General features: G+C 43.4%; 2 protein-coding genes across 3 annotated transcripts in view; one reads left to right on the top strand and one right to left on the bottom strand.

Moving 5' to 3' along the window:
* The first annotated feature begins 4,766 nt into the window (after positions 1-4,766).
* LOC139577235 (hematopoietic prostaglandin D synthase-like) lies at positions 4,767-15,788 on the top strand. 2 transcript variants are annotated; one of them, XM_071404205.1, is made up of 5 exons: positions 4,767-5,081; positions 7,086-7,166; positions 9,769-9,878; positions 11,868-11,966; positions 15,356-15,788. In XM_071404205.1, exons 1-5 carry the CDS (start codon positions 4,820-4,822, stop codon positions 15,518-15,520), a joined length of 717 nt encoding a protein of 238 aa, XP_071260306.1. In that variant the 5' UTR covers positions 4,767-4,819; the 3' UTR covers positions 15,521-15,788. The 2 variants fall into 2 exon arrangements, with proteins under 2 accessions (XP_071260306.1, XP_071260305.1); XM_071404204.1 differs by having other exon boundaries at positions 4,773-5,081; positions 7,074-7,166.
* Positions 15,777-21,743, bottom strand: part of LOC139577234 (SWI/SNF-related matrix-associated actin-dependent regulator of chromatin subfamily A containing DEAD/H box 1A-like) — a 27,675-nt gene continuing 21,708 nt past the window's right edge. The window contains exons 15-23 of the mRNA XM_071404202.1: positions 21,605-21,736; positions 19,587-19,682; positions 19,182-19,299; positions 18,630-18,745; positions 18,247-18,435; positions 17,952-18,070; positions 17,545-17,727; positions 17,125-17,234; positions 15,777-16,314 (exon numbers count right to left, since the gene is read on the bottom strand). Of these exons, the coding sequence (XP_071260303.1) occupies positions 16,253-16,314; positions 17,125-17,234; positions 17,545-17,727; positions 17,952-18,070; positions 18,247-18,435; positions 18,630-18,745; positions 19,182-19,299; positions 19,587-19,682; positions 21,605-21,736 (1,125 nt within the window). The 3' untranslated portion in view covers positions 15,777-16,252. The remainder of the gene's footprint in view (positions 16,315-17,124; positions 17,235-17,544; positions 17,728-17,951; positions 18,071-18,246; positions 18,436-18,629; positions 18,746-19,181; positions 19,300-19,586; positions 19,683-21,604; positions 21,737-21,743) is intronic.

Genomic DNA, 21,743 nt, shown 5'->3' with positions numbered 1-21,743 from the left:
TATTGATTTCTAAGGGCTTTTTAGTCTAGGACTAAACTTAACCTGTGTCATGGCAATATCTGCCCTTAGTGTTATAGGTAGCCTTTACTTGCATCTAGTTGTCTTCTTAATTTTCTATATTGTTGTATCTGTTCTCCCCATTTTACGGTTCTATTGCTCGCTTCTTGAGAGTATAGGTTCCATGTACTAACACTACATTTAACACGTGCTCTAGTAGAGATACATCTGTAATATCGATTCATTTTTATCTCTGTCAGTGGGACATCTAGTGGCCTTTTTGGGTACTTCAATTATCCACTGGTGTCTGATTATCTCTTACTCTTTGTGTGGCCTTGTCTTCCCACTATTGTCTGTGGAGATGCACTTAAAAACGACCACTGCAGTGCTATAATATAATGAAATGTGTGGTTTCAAGTAACTAGGGGCGGCAGCTAGACTAGCAGTTAAGAGTGTTAGGCGAGTAACCAAAAAGTCGCTTATTCTAATCCCAGAGTAGACTAGGTGAAAAATCTGTCGGTGTACTTGAGCAAAGCACGTAAACATAATTGCTCTAGTAAGTCACTCTGGATAAGTGTCTGCTGATATTTATTGTCTAGAGCAATTCTTTAATGTAATTCATACATCACATCGGTCCAGAAATGATGAGAACACAGACACGCATCGGGGGCTGGCATTTACTGCCTCACCATAAACTCTCATCATTGGCCACACAGCCTACTTTAATGATCTTCATCGGAGCAAATAGAGGATCAGTTTAGCTTTTACTATTTTGTATTGACAAGGGAGACCTGGTCAGTGATCCTCAATCTGCCCTCCTCAGTCTTTGAGAATGCACACCTACATCGTCCATAACTTTTATGTGTAAGTGCACCCGGTCATCTGTTTGTTGGTTGTGCAGGCGCGACCCACGTGACCACAAAGTGAGGAAGAGCTCCGACTCACTGGTCTGGACAGGAGGCTATTTGTTAATGCAATATTCGCTCAGAAATTGTGTGGACACATTGATTGGTTCTCTCAAATGTATTTTTTTTGTCTGAGGGGTTGAGACCCCTCGTTGTTTGGATTTGAAAATCCAACAGTAACTTACTGTATTGGCTGATGCACCTACACAAAGTTTATGATGACCTGCTCAAATGCCATACTGGGCCCTTCTCCTGCAGAAACATTCAGAACTCACACACACAAGCAATGACAGTAGCTTAAATCGATATTGTTGAGTTAGATGTGTAAGCAATAGCTAGGTTAGCTATGCAAAGTGCCAGACAGGTAAACATTTACAGTAATTGCAGTTAATTATTACTCAGTCATAAAGCACCATCAGCCAGCCAGAAGATCTAGTTAAGTTAGCTACATCAATTAATGGAGAAATCTGACTGTAGCTGGTAGCTTTGGGACTAACTTACTTCCACTAGCTACTACTAGCTAGTATAACAGGGTTGCTTATGTTTCCACTAGACACTGCAGAAAAAGACTTAACAAAAATATAAACACAACATGTAAAAAATGTTGGTCCCGTGTTTCATCAAATGAAATAAAATAAAAAAATCACAAATGTTCCATATGCACAAAAAGCTTATTTCTATCAAATTTTGTGCACAAATTTGTTTACATCCCTGTTTGTGAGTGTTTCTCTTTTGCCAAGATAATCTGGTGTGGCATATCAAGAACCTGATTAAACAGCATGATCATCACACAGGTACACTTTGTGCTGGAGACAATAACAGGCCACTTTAAAATCAAATCAAAATGTATTGGTCACATGCACATATTTATCAGGTGTAGCAAAATGCTTGTGTTTCTAGCTCCAACAGTGCAGTAGTATCTAACAATTCACAACAATACACACATGTAAAAGAATGGAATTAAGAAATATGTTAGGATGAGCAATGTTGGAGTGGCATTGACTAAAATGCACTGGGAAGAAAGCATTACCCTCTGGAGAGCCCTGCGGTTGCGGGCGGTGCAGTTGCCATGCCAGGCAGTGATACAGCCCGACATGATGCTTTCAATTGTGCATTAGGGGCTAAACTGAATTTCTTCAGCCTCCTGAGGTTGAAGAGGTGCTGTTTTCACCACACAGATTGTCAGTGATGTGTACTCCAAGGAACTTGAAGCTTTTCACCTTCTCCACTGCGGTCCTGTTGATGTGGATAGGAGTGTGCTCCCTCTGCTGTCTCCTGAAGTCCACGATCAGCCCCTTCATTTTGTTGACATTGAGAGGTTATTTCCTGGCACCAAACCGTCAGGACCCTCACCTCCTCCCTGTAGGTTGTCTCATCATTGTTGTTGATCAGGCCTACTACTGTTGTGTTGTCTGCAAACTTGATGATTGAGTTGGAAGCGTGCATGGCCACGCAGTCATTGGTGAACAGAGAGTACAGGGGGGGGGGGGGGCTGAGCATGCACTTCTGCAGGCCCTTCTGGGGCCCCTGTATTGAGGATCAGTGTAGTGGAGGTGTTGTTTCCTACCTTCACCACCTGGGGGCAGCCCATCAGGAAGTCCAGGAAACAGTTGCACGGGGGGCGTTCAGACCCAGGGCCTCAAACTTAATGATGCACTTGGAGGGTACTATGGTGTTGAAGTCAATAAACAGTATTCTTACATGGGTATTCCTCTTGTACAGATGGAATAGGGCAGTGTGCAGTGTGATGGCGATTGCTTTGTGTGTGGATCTATTGGGGGCGGTATGCAACTTGAAGTGGGTCTAGGGTGTCACGTAAGGTGGAGGTGACATGATCCTTAACTAGCCTCCCAAAGCACTTCATGATGACAGAAGTGAGTGCTACAGGGAGATAGTCATTTAGTTCAGTTACCTTTGCTTTCTTGGTTACAGGGACAATGGTGGACATCTTGAAGTAAGTGGGAACAGCAGACTGGGATAGGGAGAGATTGAATATGTTCGTAAACACTCCAGCCAGCTGGTCTGCACATGCTCTGAGGACGTGGCTAGGGATGCCGTCTGGGCCGGCAGCCTTGCGATGGTTAACGCGCTTAAATGCCTTACTCACATCAGCCAAGGAGAACAAGAGCCCACAGTCCTTGGGAGCGGGCCGCGTCAGTAGCACTGTGTTATCCTCAAAGCGGGCGAAGAAGGTATTTAGCTTGTCCGGGAGTAAGACGTCGGTGTCCATGGCTGGTTTTCCCTTCATAATCCGTGATTGTCTGTAGACCCTGCCACATACGTTTCGTGTCTGAGCCGTTGAATTGCGACTCAACTTTGTCTCTGTACTGACGTTTTGCCTGTTTGATTGCCTTACGGTGGGAATAACTACACTGTTTGTATTCAACCATATTACCAGTCACCTTTCCGTGGTTAAATGCAGTGGTTCGCGCTTTCAGTTTTGCGAAAATTCTGCCATCTATCCACGGTTTTTGATTTGTCTAGGTTTTAATAGTCACAGTGGGAACAACATCCCCTATACACTTCCTGATGAACTCAGTCACCGTGTCCGTGTATACGTCAATGTTATTCTCAGAGGCAACCTGGAACATATCCCAGTCCTTGAGATCAAAACAAACTTGAAGCATGGATTCCGATTGTCAGACCAGCGTTGAATATACCTTAGCACGGGTACTTCCTGTTTGAGTTTCTGACAATAGGAAGGGAGGAGCAGGCTGGAGTCGTGATCTGATTTGCCGAAGGGAGGGCCTTGTAGCCATCCCGGAAGGGGGAGTAACAATGGTCGAGTTTAATGCGCAAGTACTACAGGCAATGTGTTGATAGAACTTCGGTAGCTTTTTCCCTATTTGTTTTGTTAAAATCCCCAGCTACAATAAATGCAGCCTCAGGATATGTGGTTTGAAGTTTGCACAAAGTTCAATGTAGTTCCTTGAGGGCCGTCGTGGTATCGGCTTGAGGGGGAATATACACGGCTGTGACTATAACCGAAGATAATTCTCTTGGGAGGTAATATGGTCGGCAATTGATTGTGAGATATTCTAGGTCGGGTGAAGAAAATCAGAGTTCTTTATTCCTGTCTGTACGATGTACCAAGAACCCAGCTGGCTGTATGGCCGGGGACAGTATAGCCGGAGAGAGCCTTGATTCCGTGAAACAGATTATGTTACAGTCCCTGATGTCTCTCCGGAAGGAGATCCTCGCCCTGAGCTCGTCTACTTTATTGGCCAGGGACTGAACATTAGTGAGTAATATACTCTGAAGTGGTGGATGGTGTGCACGCCTCCTGAGTCATACTAAAGGTCCACTCTGAATACCTCTTCTCCGCCGGTTACGTCTTGGGGCAGCCTCTGTCATAAATTCAATTGTCCTCAGGATCCAATTAGGGAAAGTTGTATTTCTGGTCGTAATGCTTGTGAGTTCCCACCGCTTTGATATCCAAAAGTTATTTATGGTATGTAATAACATAAAAAACGTTCTGGGCTAATAATGTAAGAAATATCACACAAAAAAAAAACGAAATACTGCAAAGTTGCTTAGGAGCTAGAATCAGAGCTGCTATGTCTGTCGGCACCATCTTCATTCATTTGCAACCCAACTTTGTTCAGTTGTAGTTGAGTTTGTTCTATTGGCATGCTACCTTAATGATAAGTTCAGCATTTTAGCTAACATGAGTATTTGTATCTTCCTGTCACACTCACATAGTCTAATCCATTGTTTTTGCTGCCAACCTAGGCTTTTAATACACCTCCTAAACTCATGAATATTCTATGAGGGGGTGTGTACTTCAGGATATGAACAAAGCAAAAAACGAGAATCAAAACATTTAATAAATTGTGTTATTTGTTTTATGTTATTCCATGTCCAATTTTGACACAATAAATGAGAAAACAAGTCGATTTAAGAGTTTTGTTTTTCAAATGCAGAAAAAGTCGCCTTATTCATACACATATGGGTCACCAGGTCTCAGTTCAGGGGTGGATCACTTATCCTCACTCAAAATTGCACTGGATTTCAAATTGCATTCCAACTCAGCAGGAGCAATGACAATGCCATCCTACAAGCTCACCTATTTCAACATGCGAGGTAGAGCAGAGCTGCCTCGGTATATCTTTGCCTATGCTGGAATAGCCTTCGAGGATCGGCGGGTAGAGTGGAGAGACTGGCCATCGATTAAGAAGAGTGAGTAATGTTTTAGTAACCAGACCACTTCAACAACATTGACAGACAATTAACTACTGAGCAGTTATGAGCTAATAGAGGGACTATAAGAAAAAATCGGTATGCGACTGTATGGACTTGATGATCCCAACCCCTATTTACCCTGGTATGGCCTCCATTTCCAGTGTTGTAGGTACCAACTCGGGGGGAAAGTTTGAATCAACGTGAAAGTCACCAACGTAAGGGAATTTAGTATTTTCACCCAACTTTTAACTTAAATGCAATAGCATGGTGAAATATTTGTTGAATTCACGTTAGATTACAACTCAACCAAATGTACATCAAAACTAAACGTTGAACTGACGTCTGTGACCAGTGAGACTCGGTCTCAATCTCGTTGTCGGATACATTTTTACTCGGTCAGTACGTTTCCATCCAGTTTTCATGAGAGTGAAGTCATATCGTATATATAAAAAAATCAAGACAGCAGTGATGGAAACAGGAAGTTTCTGTACAATTTTATAATTTTCCTACGGATAATTTGTTCATTAGACATGGTGGGATCTTTTTTGTGTTAGTACAATGTAATATGCGAGAAATAGCGTTGGGAACGCTTTTTTTTGCGCGAATAATGATATAATAACCATCATATCAAAGCAAACAATATATGGTGTGTGGTCGTACCACTAATTTACGACTCCGGAAACGATGTAGTTTATTAGGCTACAGATTAAGTACATTATGATGAATTTGACAGGGTGTTGAAAGTGCACGCTATGACCTTGATGCTGCTTTCCAATAAATATCGAGGGTCTTATTCTGGTGACATGATGGTCGATGCTTGACTGCCGTTTGACAAATACAAATATTCTCGCTCTTATCCATAATCTCATGTCGACTACCCTACCTGCACTGTATCTGCGAGCTGTTGGCTAGAGCGCATGTGCATAGACCATATTTGGTATTTAACGCAACCTTTTTGGAGGGACAGAACTATCCGTAGAGTTGAAAATGCGATGGAAACACATTGAACTTTAGATTTGTATTCGGTAGAAATCAGTTTGGTGGAAACACACCACTGGAGTGAAAATTTGCTTATTTTCTTTATGCTGATTTTAGGATATTCGCATGAAAATATGTCGTCAATTGGATGGAAACCTAGATACTGAAGACTCCTAATTTCTTCCAGAGACCTGCCCAGTAAAAAACATCATTATCAGCTCCCATTCAGCCAGTACATAAAACCGTTAGTCAGTCAAAATATCCTCACCCCTTAAATTACGAAAAAATATTGCAGTCAGAGTGCAGTATAACTGCAGTATGTGGCAAATACTGCGTCCAAAATAATGTATTTGTACTGCAGTAATTGCAGTGTAACTGCAATTAGAATGCAGTAAAGCTTCAGATCAACTGCAGTAATTCTGCAATTACTGCATCCAAAATACCAGTCTACTGCAGTTTCAAAACTGCAATCTTTTTTTGTAAGGGTTTTATGACACAATATCTCATCGCCTATTGAAACCTGGACTTACTTTACTCATAGCATTACTGCACTTGGGAAATAGTTTGAAAGTTGCACACTCACTATTACTAAGGGGGAAGTTGTAACATGTTTGGTCTTTTTATCTATTATACACCTGTTTGGGTCAGTGAGCATTTGTAAAGTGACACTATTTGTCCCCAGCATGCACTTTTTTCACCATTCTGAATGCATAAAGAATCCATATGTTCTTTTGAAATATGAACACAGAAATACTGGACATTTTTACCTCTTATGGTGGCAATTTGACAAAATTACAATCATGGTCTTGAATTGGACTCACATTCTTCTGGTCTTGACTCGGTCTCGGTCCCCTTGCCCCCCTCACGGTCTTGGTTTTGACTCCGATTCGATTTGCCCCGCTCTTGAATCGGTCTCACTTTAGGTGGTCTCAAACACAACACTGATATTTTCTATCTTCTGGTTAGAAGTGTTGATGATGAACAAGAGCATACTCATTAACACTCTCTCAGCCTTTCCATTAGGAAAGCTCCCAGTGTTGGAGGTGAATGGACTCCCTCTGACCCAGAGTCTGGCCATTGCACGGTTCCTGGCAAAGGAAGCAGGTAATAGTAATATAGACTAATACATTTAAATTGTAAAGTGCTTTTCATTAGTGTTCTCAAAGCTCTACATAGGCAAAAATACAATAAAAACATTTTGAATCAAGACAGGAAATAGCAATAATAGGCTAGGTGCTAAAAGGATTAGGACTACAAGAAAGTCTGTAGAAATGTGTTTCATGGCGTGTTTTTAAAAGTTCAGATTGATGCAGTGACTCTCAGATGGCCAGGGGCAAGGGAGCAGAAGGCTCGGTCCTCCATAGTGACGGAGATGTGTCTTATATTATAATCCTATATTTGAACGGTAGCCAACTACTGTATGCTAGTAATGACTAGTATTCCCCAACATGCACAGCTCAGATCTTAAAGGCCCCCTACTGCACATTTTTATCTCAATATCAAATAATTTCTAGTTAACAATCGAGTACCTTACTGCGATTGTTTTCAATCAAAATTGTAAAAAATAAAAATAGCTTCTTAGCAAGAGCAATTTCTCAAGCAATAATTTAGCTTGGACTGGTCTGAGTGGGGAGGGGAAAACTAGCTGTTATTGGCAGAGAGGTTTGGAACTCTTTATTATTGGTCTATTAAATAATTTACCACCTGGGGATGTCTCCATGCAGGCCAAAACTCCATCCCCCCAAAACAGGCTGAAATGTCAGGCAGTCTTTTCAAACCGCTCTTGAACTAAAAGGGCATTATCATTTTCACAGTATTGTTGCAGCCTCATAGTGTGGAAATATATATATATATATATACAGTGGGGCAAAAAAGTATTTAGTCAGCCACCAATTGTGCAAGTTCTCCCACTTAAAAAGATGAGAGAGGCCTGTAATTTTCATCATAGGTACACTTCAACTATGACAGACAAAATGAGAAAAAAAATTCCAGAAAATCACATTGTAGGATTTTTAATGAATTTATTTGCAAATTATGGTGGAAAATAAGTATTTGGTCACCTACAAACAAGCAAGATTTCTAGCTTTCACAGACCTGTAACTTCTTCTTTAAGAGGCTCCTCTGTCCTCCACTCGTTACCTGTATTAATGGCACCTGTTTGAACTTGTTATCAGTATAAAAGACACCTGTCCACAACCTCAAACAGTCACACTCCAAACTCCACTATGGCCAAGACCAAAGAGCTGTCAAAGGACACCAGAAACAAAATTGTAGACCTGCACCAGGCTGGGAAGTCTGAATCTGCAATAGGTAATCAGCTTGGTTTGAAGAAATCAACTGTGGGAGCAATTATTAGGAAATGGAAGACATACAAGACCACTGATAATATCCCTCAATCTGGGGCTCCACGCAAGATCTCATCCCGTGGGGTCAAAATGATCACAAGAACGGTGAGCAAAAATCCCAGAACCACACGGGGGGACCTAGTGAATGACCTGCAGAGAGCTGGGACCAAAGTAACAAAGCCTACCATCAGTAACACACTACGCCGCCAGGGACTCAAATCCTGCAGTGCCAGACGTGTAAACCCTGCTTAAGCCAGTACATGTCTAGGCCCGTCTGAAGTTTGCTAGAGAGCATTTGGATGATCCAGAAGAAGATTGGGAGAATGTCATATGGTCAGATGAAACTAAAATATAACTTTTTGGTAAAAACTCAACTCGTCGTGTTTGGAGGACAAAGAATGCTGAGTTGCATCCAAAGAACACCATACCTACTGTGAAGCATGGGGGTGGAAACATCATGCTTTGGGGCTGTTTTTCTGCAAAGGGACCAGGACGACTGATCCGTGTAAAGGAAAGAATGCATGGGGCCATGTATCGTGAGATTTTGAGTGAAAACCTCCTTCCATCAGCAAGGGCATTGAAGATGAAACGTGGCTGGGTCTTTCAGCATGACAATGATCCCAAACACACCGCCCGGGCAACGAAGGAGTGGCTTCGTAAGAAGCATTTCAAGGTCCTGGAGTGGCCTAGCCAGTCTCCAGATCTCAACCCCATAGAAAATCTTTGGAGGGAGTTGAAAGTCTGTGTTGCCCAGCAACAGCCCCAAAACATCACTGCTCTAGAGGAGATCTGCATGGAGGAATGGGCCAAAATACCAGCAACAGTGTGTGAAAACCTTGTGAAGACTTACAGAAAACGTTTGACCTCTGTCATTGCCAACAAAGGGTATATAACAAAGTATTGAGATAAACTTTTGTTATTGACCAAATACTTATTTTCCACCATAATTTGCAAATAAATTCATTAAAAATCCTACAATGTGATTTTCTGGAATTTTTTTTCTCATTTTGTCTGTCATTGTTGAAGTGTACCTATGATGAAAATTACAGGCCTCTCTCATCTTTTTAAGTGGGAGAACTTGCACAATTGGTGGCTGACTAAATACTTTTTTGCCCCACTGTATATACACAACATAGGAAACTGCACTGGATCTTTTAACAATATATTTAATAAGCTTGTTATGGTGAAACAGGTCAAGTAGCAAGAAGAAGAGGATATTCCAGAGCATTCTGTTCTCCTCTTGCATTTAATTAAATTAAAAGGCAAGAGAGGAACATAAAAACGCTTTGGAACTCGGTAGCCACTGTGCTTTAGTAACAACTGTGTTCACTCCCTTCCTGGGGCAACTATTTTATTCCCAGGGCTTGTGGGTAACAGCAGACTAGCCGAGGCCCAGGCAGACGCTCTGGTAGACACCCTCAACGACTTCACCCTCTTAATCCCATGGAGAGAGGACAACCCACAGATCAAAGTAAGAAAGGCACAGACACCCAATCCCAAATGGACACTTACAATGCATTCGGAAAGTATTCAGACCCTGTGACCTTTTCCACATTTGTTACGTTACAGCCTTATTCTAAAATTGATTAAATCGTTTTTTCCCCTTACACACAATACCCCATAATGACAAAGAAAAAAACTGGTTTGTATACATTTTTTCTAATTTATAAAACTAGAAATATCACACTTACATAACTATTCAGACCCTTTACTCAGTACTTTGTTGAAGCACCTTTGGCAGCGATTACAGCCTCGAGTCTTATTGGGTATGACGCTACAAGCTTGGCACACCTGTATTTGGGGAGTTTCTCCCATTCTTCTCTGCAGATCCTCTCAAGCTCTGTCAGGTTGGATGGGGAGCATCGTTACACAGCTATTTTCAAGTCTCTCCAGAAATGTTAGATCGGGTTCAAGTCCAGGCTCTGACTGGGCCATTCAAGGACATTGAGACTTGTCCCGAAGCCACTCCTGCATTGTCTTGGCTGTGTGCTTAGGGTTGTTGTCCTGTTGGAAGGTGAACCTTCGCCGCAGTCTGAGGTCCTGAGCACTCTGGAGCAGGTTTTCATCAAGGATCTCTCTGTACTTTGCTCCGTTCATCTTTCCCTTGATCCTGACTAGTCTCCCAGTCCCTGCCGCTAAAAAACATTCCCACAGCATGATGCTGCCACCACCATGCTTCACCGTAGGGATGGTGCCAGGTTTCCTTCAGATGTGACTCTTGGCATTCAGGCCAGAGTTCAATCTTGGTTTCATCAGACCGGAGAATCTTGTTTCTCATGGTCTGAGAGTCCTTTAGGTGCCTTTTGGCAAACTCCAAGCGGGCTGTCAGGTGCCTTTTACTGAGGAGTGGCTTCCGTCTGGCCACTCTACCATAAAGGACTGATTGGTGGAGTGCTGCAGAGATGGTTGTCCTTCTGGAAGGTTCTTCCATCTCCACAGAGGAACTCTGGAGCTCTGTTAGAATGACCATCGGGTTCTTGGTCACCTCCCTGACCGGGCGGCCAGCTTGAGGAAGAGTCTTGGTGGTTCCAAACTCCTTTCATTTAAGAATGATGGAGGCCATTGTGTTCTTTGGGACCTTCAATGCTGCAGAAATGTCTTGGTACCCTTCCCCAGATCTGTGTCTCAATACAATCCTGTCTTGGAGCTCTACGGACAATTCCTTCAACCTCATAGCTTGGTTTTTGCTCTGACATGCACTGTCAACTGTGGGAGCTTATATAGACATGAGTGTGCCTTTCCAAATCATGTCCAATCAATTGAATTTACCACAGGTGGACTCCAATGAAGTTGTAGAAACATCAAGGATGATCAATGTTAACAGGATGCACCTGAGCTCAATTTCAAGTCTCATAGCAAAGGGTCTGAATACTTACGTAAATAAGGTATTTTATTTTTATATAAATGTGCAAAAATGTATAAATGTTTTTTGCTTTGTCAATATGGGGTATTGTGTGTAGATTGAGGAAAATGTTCTATTTAATCCATTTAAAAATAAGTCTAATGTAACAAAATGTGGAAAAAGGGAACAATATGCCCTATGCAGTTATGAAGATCTGAGAGGATTTGATATGTGAAAACCTCCATCTAGTGCTAGCTTATCAGAGGGCAAGGTAGAGCTATTAGCGAATTCTCCCAGATCTCAACAAGTGCATAGGGTCTAGTGGTCCATTTAGGACCAGAGGTGTGTTCATGAAGTGTTTGACAATGCCTTGACAATCATTCATAACATAATCTGTGTCTAGGACACTGTACACTTACGACCACTCCTTGAATAAATAGCATTCTCAATGGAGAATCTCCATTTGCTTTTTTTCCAGGACAGACGTTGTTTTTGTCAGGGAAACCCATCCCAAGAAGTCAAGTCATTAATAGTGACTTTAGTTGAAACCACAGTGGGGCTCAGCCTCTGCAGGATTCACAGTGCTCATCTGAGTGAGAACCCTGCTTTGTTCTGCAGACACAGAAGATTGACATGCTTTTCCAAAGCCACGCCCCCAAGTTACTGGACCATCTCCAGTGTCATCTGGGAGACAGGGCGTGGTTAGTGGGTGATTCGGTAAGTTGAAAGGAGGGGGGGGGTGGGGGGCTCTCCACTGTAATTCAGTCCCATAATTTTGGCCAATGACATCGGTTTGTTAACATGACTCATGAGACATCTAAATAGTGTGAGGAGCTATAGGATGACAGGCTCATTGTAACGCCATCAATGGAACAGTTATTCCCATGTGTTGGATGTTTGGTACCATTCCATAGATTCCATTCCAGCCATTACAATGAACCTGTCCTCCTAAAGTTTGGACACACCTACTCATTCAAGGGTTTTTCTTTATTTTACTATTGTCTACATTGTAGAATAATAGTGATGACATCAAAACTATGAAAAACACTCATGGAATCATGTAGTAAACAAAAAAAAAGCGTTTAATAAATCTAAATATATTTGACATTCTTCAAAGTAGCCACCCTTTGCCATGATGACAGCTTTGCACACTCTTGGCAAGAACAGCTAAAATAAGCAAAGAGAAACAACAGCCCATCATTACTTTAAGACATGAAGGTCAGTCAACCCCAAAAATGTCAAGAACTTTGAAATGTAAAAAAAAATACAAATAACCTGGGATGAGTAAGTGTCCAGACTTTTGACTGGTACTTTATACTCAACAGTGGATGTTAAGATGTGTCTGTTATGATATATCTATCGAGAGAGTTGAAGTCGGAAGTTTACATACACCTAGGTTGGAGTCATTAAAACTTGTTTTTCAACCACTCCACAAATTTCTTGTTAAAGTATAGTTTTGGCAAGTCGGTTAGGACATCTACTTTGTGCATGACACAAGTAATTTTACCAACAATTGTTCAGACAGATTATTTCACTGTATCACAATTCCAGTTGGTCAGAAGTTTACATACACTAAGTTGGCTGTGCCTTTAAACAGCTTGGAAAATTACAGAAAATGATATCATGGCTTTAGAAACTTCTGATTGGCTAATTGACATCATTTGAGTCAATTGGAGGTGTACATGTGGATGTATTTCAAGGCCTACCTTCAAACTCAGTGCCTCTTTGCTTGACATCATGGGAAAATCAAAAGAAATCAGCCAGTACCTCAGAAAAACAATTGTAGACCTCCACAAGTCTGGTTCATCCTTGGGAGCAATTTCCAAATGCCTGAAGGTACCCACGTTCATCTGTACAAACAGTACGCAAGTATAAACACCATGGGACCACGCAGCCGTCATACCGCCCAGGAAGGAGACACGTTCTGTCTCCTAGAGATGAACGTACTTTTGTGCGAAAAGTGGAAATCATTCCCAGAACAGCAGCAAAGGACCTTGTGAAGATGCTGGAGGAAACAGGTACAAAAGTATTTATATCCACAGTAAAATGAGTCCTATATCGACATAATCTGAAAGGCCGCTCAGCAAGGAAGAAGCTACTGCTCCAAAACCGCCATAAAAAAGCCAGACTAGGGTTTGCAACTGCACATGAGGACAAAGATTGTACTTTTTGGAGAAATGTCCAATGGTCTGATGAAACAAAAATATAACGTAAAAAATATATTAACATTTTTTTTATTTTAGCCCCTTTTTTTCTCCCCAATTTAGTGGTATCCAATTGGTAGTAGTTAGTCTTGTCTCATCGCTGCAACTCCCGTACGGACTCGGGAGAGGCGAAGGTCGATAGCCATGCGTCCTCCCAAACACAACCCAACCGCACTGCTTCTTGACACAGTGCACATCCAACCTGAAAGTCAGCCGCACCAATGTGTCAGAGGAAACACCGTATACCTGGTGACCTGGTCAGCGTGCACTGCACCCGGCCCGCCACAGGAGTCGCTAGTGCGCGAGGAGACAAGGATATCCCTGCCTACTTCCCTAACCCGGACAACGCTGGGCCAAATGTGCGCCGTCCCATGGGCCTCCCGGTCGCAGCCGGCTGCGACAGAGCCTGGGCTCGAACCCAGAATCTCTGGTGGCACAGCTAGCACTGCGATGCAGTGCCTTAGACCACTGCGCCACCCGGGAGGCGCTAAAAATAGAACTGTTTGGCCATAATGTACGTATGTGTAAACATGTATACGCAGGGCCCAGCTGTAAAAGAGACCTTGGTCTCAGTCTGTGTTCCTTGTTGAAATAAAGATATAATAATAATGACCATCGTCATGTTTGGAGGAAAAAGAGGGAGGCTTGCAAGCCAAAGAACACCATCCCAACCGTGAAGCACGGGGGTGGCAGCATCGTGTTGTGGGGGTGCTTTGCTGCAGGGGGACTGGTGCACTTCACAAAATAGATGGCATCATGATGGAAATGATGTGGATATATTGAAGCAACATCTCAAGACATCAGTCAGGAAGTTAAAGCTTGGTCGCAAATGAGTCTTCAAAATGGACAATGACCCCAAGCATACTTCCAAAGTTGTGGCAAAATGGCTTAAGGACAACAAAGTCAAGGTATTGGAGTGGCCATCACAAAGCCCTGACCTCAGTCCCATAGAACATTTGTGGGCAGAACTGGAAAAAGCGTGTGCGAGCAAGGCCTACAAACCTGACTCAGTTACACCAGCGCTGTCAGGAGGAATAGGCCAAAATTCACCCAACTTATTGTGGGAAGCTTGTGGAAGGCTACCTGAAACATTTGACCCAAGTTAAACAATTTAAAGGCAATGCTACCAAATACTAATTGAGTATTTGTAAACTTCTGACCCACTGGGAATGTGATGAAAGAAATAAAAGCTGAAATAAATCACTCTGCTATTATTCTGACATTTCACATTCTTAATATAAAGTGGTGATCCTAACTGACCTAAGACAGGGAATTACATGCTCCTGCAAAACTTGACCAACTGTGGCATTGTGTTGTGACAACTGTGCCTTTTATTGCCCCCAGCACAAGGTGCACCTGTGTATTGATGCTGTTAACTCAGCTTCTTGATATGCCACACCTGTCAGGTGAATGGATTATCTTGGCAAAGGAGAAATACTAACAGGGATGTCAACAAATGTGCACAAAATTTGAGAATAAGCATTTTGTGTGTATGGAACATTTTTAGGATGTATTTCAGCTCATGAAACATGGGACCAACACTTTACATGTTGCGTTTATTGGTGTGGAGTTTAGTTACGGGATTACCTCGCATACCTTCAAAAATATTCAGCAATAATTTGAAAATCCGTTTCCATATATTGACGAAATAAAAGAATCCACCTGTCGAACAGATAAAAATGTAGATCTTTAGAAAATGTCTCATATCGGCAGTCACAATAGTTTTTTGTTGTTGCGAGATTGCTTTTATAGAATAAACCTGGGTCAATGGAAACCTGCCAATTGTCCTGTTTGAGTTGACAGGATAGCACACAGATCTGGGACCAAGCCATGTCAGTTTCTCCAACTGCCTCGCTCAATGTGGCCACCATAGTCTGACATACCTTATTCTGTTTGGTTCAGGAGACCTGGGCTGATCTCTACTGCCATGTGTGCTTCACTACCTTCAGTGTGCTGAGACCGGGCTTTGCTGATCACCATCCTGCCCTGTGTGGCTTGACTGACCGGGTGGAGGCCATCCCGAACATCGCTAAGTGGATTCAGAGCAGACCTACAACAGAGTTCTAAAACCTGGGCCCAGTTCAGTAGGGACAAAGGAGGATACATGTTCTGAAGCTTAGAATTGGTCCAATAATTCTCATTTAAATGTTTCAGTTTCAAATGTGTTTGCATTTCCATTCAGTAACCACAACTTACCCTGCAATGAGGAATGTGTATGCAGAAAGTACTGATGTGAGGCACATTACTGTAGAAGTATAGCCAGACATGACAAAATGAAGATGGCAAATGTACTTTTAAAATAAACCATTGAAACAAAAGAAAATAAATATTAAAATCTTTATTTAATGTTTCGACAAACCCTGTTGATGTCGCAACAGGGACATACAAACGGCCAAGTAACAGCTTTGACATGGGTTTTACAGTACGACATGGGTTTTACGGTACAACCATAGCAAAATATTTTTGCAACAAAAACAAGCATTTCTTAAATGGACAAGTTCAGGTTAGTCCTTCCCCGTTTAGGCCCTTTTGCTTTCTAATATATACACCCCTAGTTCTGCAGAGTGGCCAATGGCCTCAACGCCACTGTCAACAGGGGAAAACAACCCATTCAAGACATTCATATCATCTCTATTCCAGACTGTTGGAAGTGCACAGCTGTGACTCCGTCATATGTCTCATGGGTAGTGTGAGCAGGGAGACCCACAAAGTTCCAGGAGGAGGATTCAAGTATCCGTGGCAAGTTTCAGTCAATCGGTGGCACCTGGGGTGTGATGCTCCAGGCTGGATCCCAGATCCTCACAGGCCCAGTGATGCTTTGAGCAGAGAGGCCATGTCCTCGGGTATGGTGCCCTCGTCACCTGGGTACGGACACAAAACGATTAAGTGATGACTCCATTTCTCAACATGTGATACTGATTTATTACATAAAGAAAAGAGACCATGGACACTTTGGACTTCCGGGTCGAGTGTGTGGGAGTGAGTGTGTCGAGTGTGTGGGAGTGAGTGAGTGTGTCGGAGTGAGTGTGTCGGAGTGAGTGTGTCGGAGTGAGTGTGTCGGAGTGAGTGTGTGGGAGTGAGTGTGTGGGAGTGAGTGTGTGGGAGTGAGTGTGGGAGTGAGTGTGTGGGAGTGAGTCGGAGTGAGTGTGTCGGAGTGAGTGTGTCGGAGTGAGTGTGTCGGAGTGAGTGTGTCGGAGTGAGTGTGTCTGAGTGAGTGTGTCTGAGTGAGTGTGTCTGAGTGAGTGTGTCTGAGTGAGTGTGTCTGAGTGAGTGTGTCTGAGTGAGTGTGTCTGAGTGAGTGTGTCTGAGTGAGTGTGTCTGAGTGAGTGTGTCTGAGTGAGTGTGTCTGAGTGAGTGTGTCTGAGTGAGTGTGTCTGAGTGAGTGTGTGGGAGTGAGTGTGTGGGAGTGAGTGTGTGGGAGTGAGTGTGTGGGAGTGAGTGTGTCTGAGTGAGTGTGTGGGAGTGAGTGTGTGGGAGTGAGTGTGTCGGAGTGAGTGTGTCTGAGTGAGTGTGTCTGAGTGAGTGTGTGGGAGTGAGTGTGTCTGAGTGAGTGTGTCTGAGTGAGTGTGTGGGAGTGAGTGTGTGGGAGTGAGTGTGTGGGAGTGAGTGTGTGGGAGTGAGTGTGTGGGAGTGAGTGTGTCAAGCGCGCGTCTATGTGTGCTGGTCGTTACCCTCTTCGGCAGCAGTCATGTCCTGCTCCAGTTTGAGTTTCTTCTGACCCAGCTGCAGCATGCAGCCCTCTATGGTGTCCTTATGGATCAGCTTGATCACCTGGACTGTCCTGTAGAAGGACATGGACAGACATTGACCACCAGTCATTCATCACAAGAGTATTGTAGTATTGTCTCATAACTTGCCAGGTGTTTGTGTGACCATATGGTAACTCTTATCGTCACTACTTCTAGAGACTTGTCTCTAAGCAAGCCATCTCTCACTACTGACCCTAACCCCATAATGTAGCCCAGCCCTCTCCGTCCGTCCGTCCGCATTATGTGGTTAGGGTCAGTAGGGGTCTGTCTCACCTGTCTCTCCCTGTCTGCCCCCATTTCTGTCTGTCTCACCTGACCCAGGCTCCGGTTCGTGTCTCTCACCTGGTCTGCCCTAGTCTGTGGCAACGGTCCTCAGCCTGTTTGTCGTTGTAAGGGTTGTAGTCGATGTCATGCATGATGACCACGTTGGCCGAGGTCAGGTTGATACCCAGGCCGCCCGCATGCGTCGACAGCAGGAACACAAAGATTTCCGGGTCCGTGTTGTAGTCGTCAATCAGCACGATCCTGCACCAAACACAGATGGGTCCGGGGAGAACAACGGCTTTCTGCTTTTTCTGTACCGGCGCTACATACACTACTACAACACTAACATCGGTCTCTGAATATTGGCCACTGCCAGTTAAAGAGCTTTTTGTGATGAATTACCTTGGCTCCAGTTACACTCTCTGCCAAAAGACTACATACAATGTTGGACGGAAGCCATTGAGTTGAACACAACTGAAGCTCACCTTTCTGCTATGGGCGTGGAGCCGTCCAGTCGGATGTAGCGGTGGCCCAGGTGTTGGAGCAGAATCTCTACGATGTCCATCATCATGGTGAACTGACTGAAGAGCACTACCCGGTCTCCCTGCAGAGACGCACGTTTAAGTCTTTGAAAAGCGCTATAGAAATCTCATGTATTATTGTTATTAGAGCACAGCAAGGCACAGATCAGGACTGCATTCAGTGATGGGGAGATACCATGACATTTAGCCCTTACCCTCTTCCTCGTCTCACCTCCCTCCCCCCTCTTCCTCTCATTACCTTGGTCTTGAGCGTGGCAAGTAGTGTCTGGAGCAGGTGAAACTTCCCAGAGTCCAGTACAAGGTCTTTGTCCAGCTGGTATTTGTCCAGGGACGAGTACTTCTGGCACAGCGTGTGGAGCTCAAAGTCAGACATCACAGCCATGTCCTCTTGGATCAGCACTGGGTCCGCATCAAAATGGGTCGGCTCCTAGGGGGGGGGGGGGTGGGTGGGGCATAAACAACAATTACAGAGAGAAGAGACAGGAGATGAATATAAACAGAGAGAGCAGATTTAACAGGTAAGGGTGGTAACAACAGGGTTACGTAGGAGAGGGACTTGTATCTCTTATTTACTGAATAAACCAGAACAGACAAACACAAAATGGCCAATGAAGCAACAACCTTGAGCATGAGGCCACTCATGGCCTCCAGTCTCTCTGTGGTGTAGTACTGCCGGTGTAGCAGAGGGTGGTTGGCCATCTTCCTCAGCTGCATCATCACGTTGCACAGCTCTCTCTCTACACACGTGGAAAGAATGAGAGCGAGTGGGCGGGTGAAAGATTTATTGAATTGAACGGAATTAAATGTATAAATTAATGTAACTGATCTATTCAATTGCTTTACTGTACTATAATTGCGTTGCTTTGGCAACAACGGTACCCATGTGTGTGTGAGTGAGAGAAACAGTTTAGTTAAATTGAGGACACAGGATGTAAGACGCCGACCGCGTTATCTCATCTGCCATCACACTGTGCTAGTTACGAGGCACCATTTTGTCAAGGCACTGCTGTAACACACAGAGTAGGGAGTAGCTGCCACTAGATCCTGACTTTGGGTCAATTTGACATTTTCCCCACTAATGGTTGGAGTTAGGAATAGGGAGGGGAAACTGATCCTAGATCTGTACCTAGGAGAAACTTCCCAGAGCTCCCTACAGTTCAGTGCAGTACGTACTCTCTCCGACGGCAGACTTCTTGAACATGCCCACCATGGTCTGGTAAAGCTGCTGCTGCTTCTCACTCATTGGGCAGAATATCAACTTCTCCTCCTTCGCTGGCAGCAGCTTAAGAACCTGAGACACGCACACAGACACATTTAAATTGAACCTTTATTTAACTAGGCAAGTCAGTTAAGAACAAATTCTTATTTACAATGACAGCCTACCAGTTAAATGCCTTGTTCAGGGGCAGAACAACAGATTTTTACCTTGTCAGCTCAGGGATTCGATCCAGCAACCTTTCGGTTACTGGCCCAACGCTCTAACCACTAGGCTACCGTCCGCCCCATACAGATATCTTTAACATTTGACATTGTGAAACATCCAACATTTCTAAGTTTAACCAGTCACTGAGTCCTTACCTCACTCTTGACTCGTCTGAGGATGAAGGGCTTCATGATGAGTTTAGCCTGGGTGATGCGGTCCCTCTCGAAACAACTCTGCTCCTCATAGGATTTCTACCACAGAACAAAATAAACACCATCAAAAACACATCCTACAGTACGAGCCTGACTAAACATGAGGGGAGTGGGACCAAGGTCCGTATTGACAAATACCTCATTTAGACAGCATTGTTAGTATGTTACCTGTGAAAGGGGATGATTCCCTCCCCCACATTCTAAGCCTTTTATATCTCCCCACATGCTGAGTGGGAATAGTGGTGTACGTCTATTTGAATAAATCCATTGTAGACACATTCTGAATTCCTTTAGGCAGGTCTTCAGAACGATAAGACAAAAGGACCGAGTCATGGACACCCTGGTCTAGAGGAAACACGACTGCACCAAATTAAGTCAACAGTTTGTTCAAACAAAATTTACGACACACTTACGTACCGCTGATTAGTCAACACACATTTTATAGTAAGAATAATGGAATATAATATTTTTCCCCATCAACTTGAGTGTCATGGGAACCTGTCATAACAAAAAAAAAGTGCCTTCTTTAAAATGTATTTAACCTTTAAGCAGTTAAGAACAAATTCTTATTTACAATGACGGCCTACTAGGGAACAGTGTGTTAAACTGCCTTGTTCAGGGGCAGAACGACAGGGTTTTACCTTGTCAGCTCGGGGACTCGATCTAGCAACCTTTCGGTTACTGGCTCAACGCTCTAACCACTCGGCTACCTGCTGCTCCAATTTTAAAACAGCAAATTGTAAGGTTTCTAAATCATGTAAAATCTGACCTGGATGACCTCTGTTGGAGCATTTGAAAAAGTTTTTTTTCTCCCATCAATGTTACATCTTTGTTTCCTACCATCACTCTGCTTTGTCAGATACAGTATCATGCACATTGATAGCTTGCTGCAAAACATCCCAGCTAACTGTTTTTTTAATAGTAGCAGCAGACAGATATCTAAATAGGAATAATCGTAGTAAAACATGCTCAACATAAATGTCCAAGATACTGTAACCTATAGCTTCTGGCTCCAGGAGAAGAAGACTAGTGCAGCAGCTTGCATAATTGCGCATTATTCCTTGGATAAATATTAGGTGTAATACTGAAGTAAATGTATCATCACCAGCCAACACCAGCCAATGTGATCACACCATCGCTCTCTCTCTTTTCAAAGTCCCCACCAGCTATTTTGGCTGAAGACCGATACACTACAAAAATTGCATGCATATTACCCATCATTTTCAAGCTAAATATAAGGGCCTTTTAAATATTTACCTGTCAAAAGTCGAGAAGAAAACATTAAATGGTTAAAAAGGCAAAGCATTACTGTGACAAGCATGAACAGCTCAAGGACCAAAATAGCTCCATTTTAATGGAGAGAGTAAATGCATTAAAATGTATTGTGACGGAGTTTGATGTCAGATAAGAATGTTCATGATTTAACGAGGGCCAAAGATGAAAGGAGACATTTTATACTGAGGCGTTGGTGGGACGTTTAAACATAACACCGCAATCATGATTTACCTCAGTTGGCGGAAATAAAAAGTACCTTTCAGATAAAGTTAAGGTGGTAAAAAGATGAAGTTGGCGGGTTTTCGTCTTGGCATGATAATGTCTCCGAGTAGGAGCACTGATCAAGGGTTAGTTGTTACGATTTAAAAAGGGCAAAACTGGTCCTAGATCAGCACTCCTAATCAAACGCTTTGTGAAGACAGGCCCTGGTCTGAGTGGTACAAGCTTGGTTTGAAACCCAGTTATGATCTCCAATCCCCATCCGCTCTATCCAAGCTTCTGCCAGCCTGACTAGTGTTGCAAAATTCCGGTAACTCCCAGTTTGTCTGTAAACCGTGGTTGGAGGATACTAGATTTCCTGCTTATTCCCTCCAGATTACGAGAATGTTCCGACTGTCTTCAAATCTTCCAACCCTGGGAATTTGGGGAAAGTGACCGAAATATTTCAAGCCTAAACCTGACCTTACCATGGAGAACATCTTGGCTATCTGCGTGGTGCTGCTGGAGAACATGGAGGGCATGATGAAGTTGAGCAGCGACATCAACTCCAGCAGGTTGTTCTGCAGAGGGGTGCCAGTCAGGAGCAACCGGTGCTCAGCCTGGGGA

The sequence above is a fragment of the Salvelinus alpinus genome, chromosome 5 (assembly GCF_045679555.1).
Source record: "Salvelinus alpinus chromosome 5, SLU_Salpinus.1, whole genome shotgun sequence".
In the NCBI taxonomy this organism is placed as follows: Eukaryota; Metazoa; Chordata; class Actinopteri; order Salmoniformes; family Salmonidae; genus Salvelinus; species Salvelinus alpinus.
This window is presented reverse-complemented; position numbering and strand designations above follow the sequence as displayed.

Bases quoted from the DNA above. Each gene is read 5' to 3' on its own strand.
- LOC139577235 (XM_071404204.1), top strand. From the start codon at position 4,820: ATGCAGAAAAAGTCGCCTTATTCATACACATATGGGTCACCAGGTCTC. The intron at 5,082-7,073 runs GTGAGTAATGTT...ACACTCTCTCAG, and splicing joins CTGGCCATCGATTAAGAAGA to CCTTTCCATTAGGAAAGCTC. The intron at 11,967-15,355 runs GTAAGTTGAAAG...TGTTTGGTTCAG, and splicing joins CGTGGTTAGTGGGTGATTCG to GAGACCTGGGCTGATCTCTA.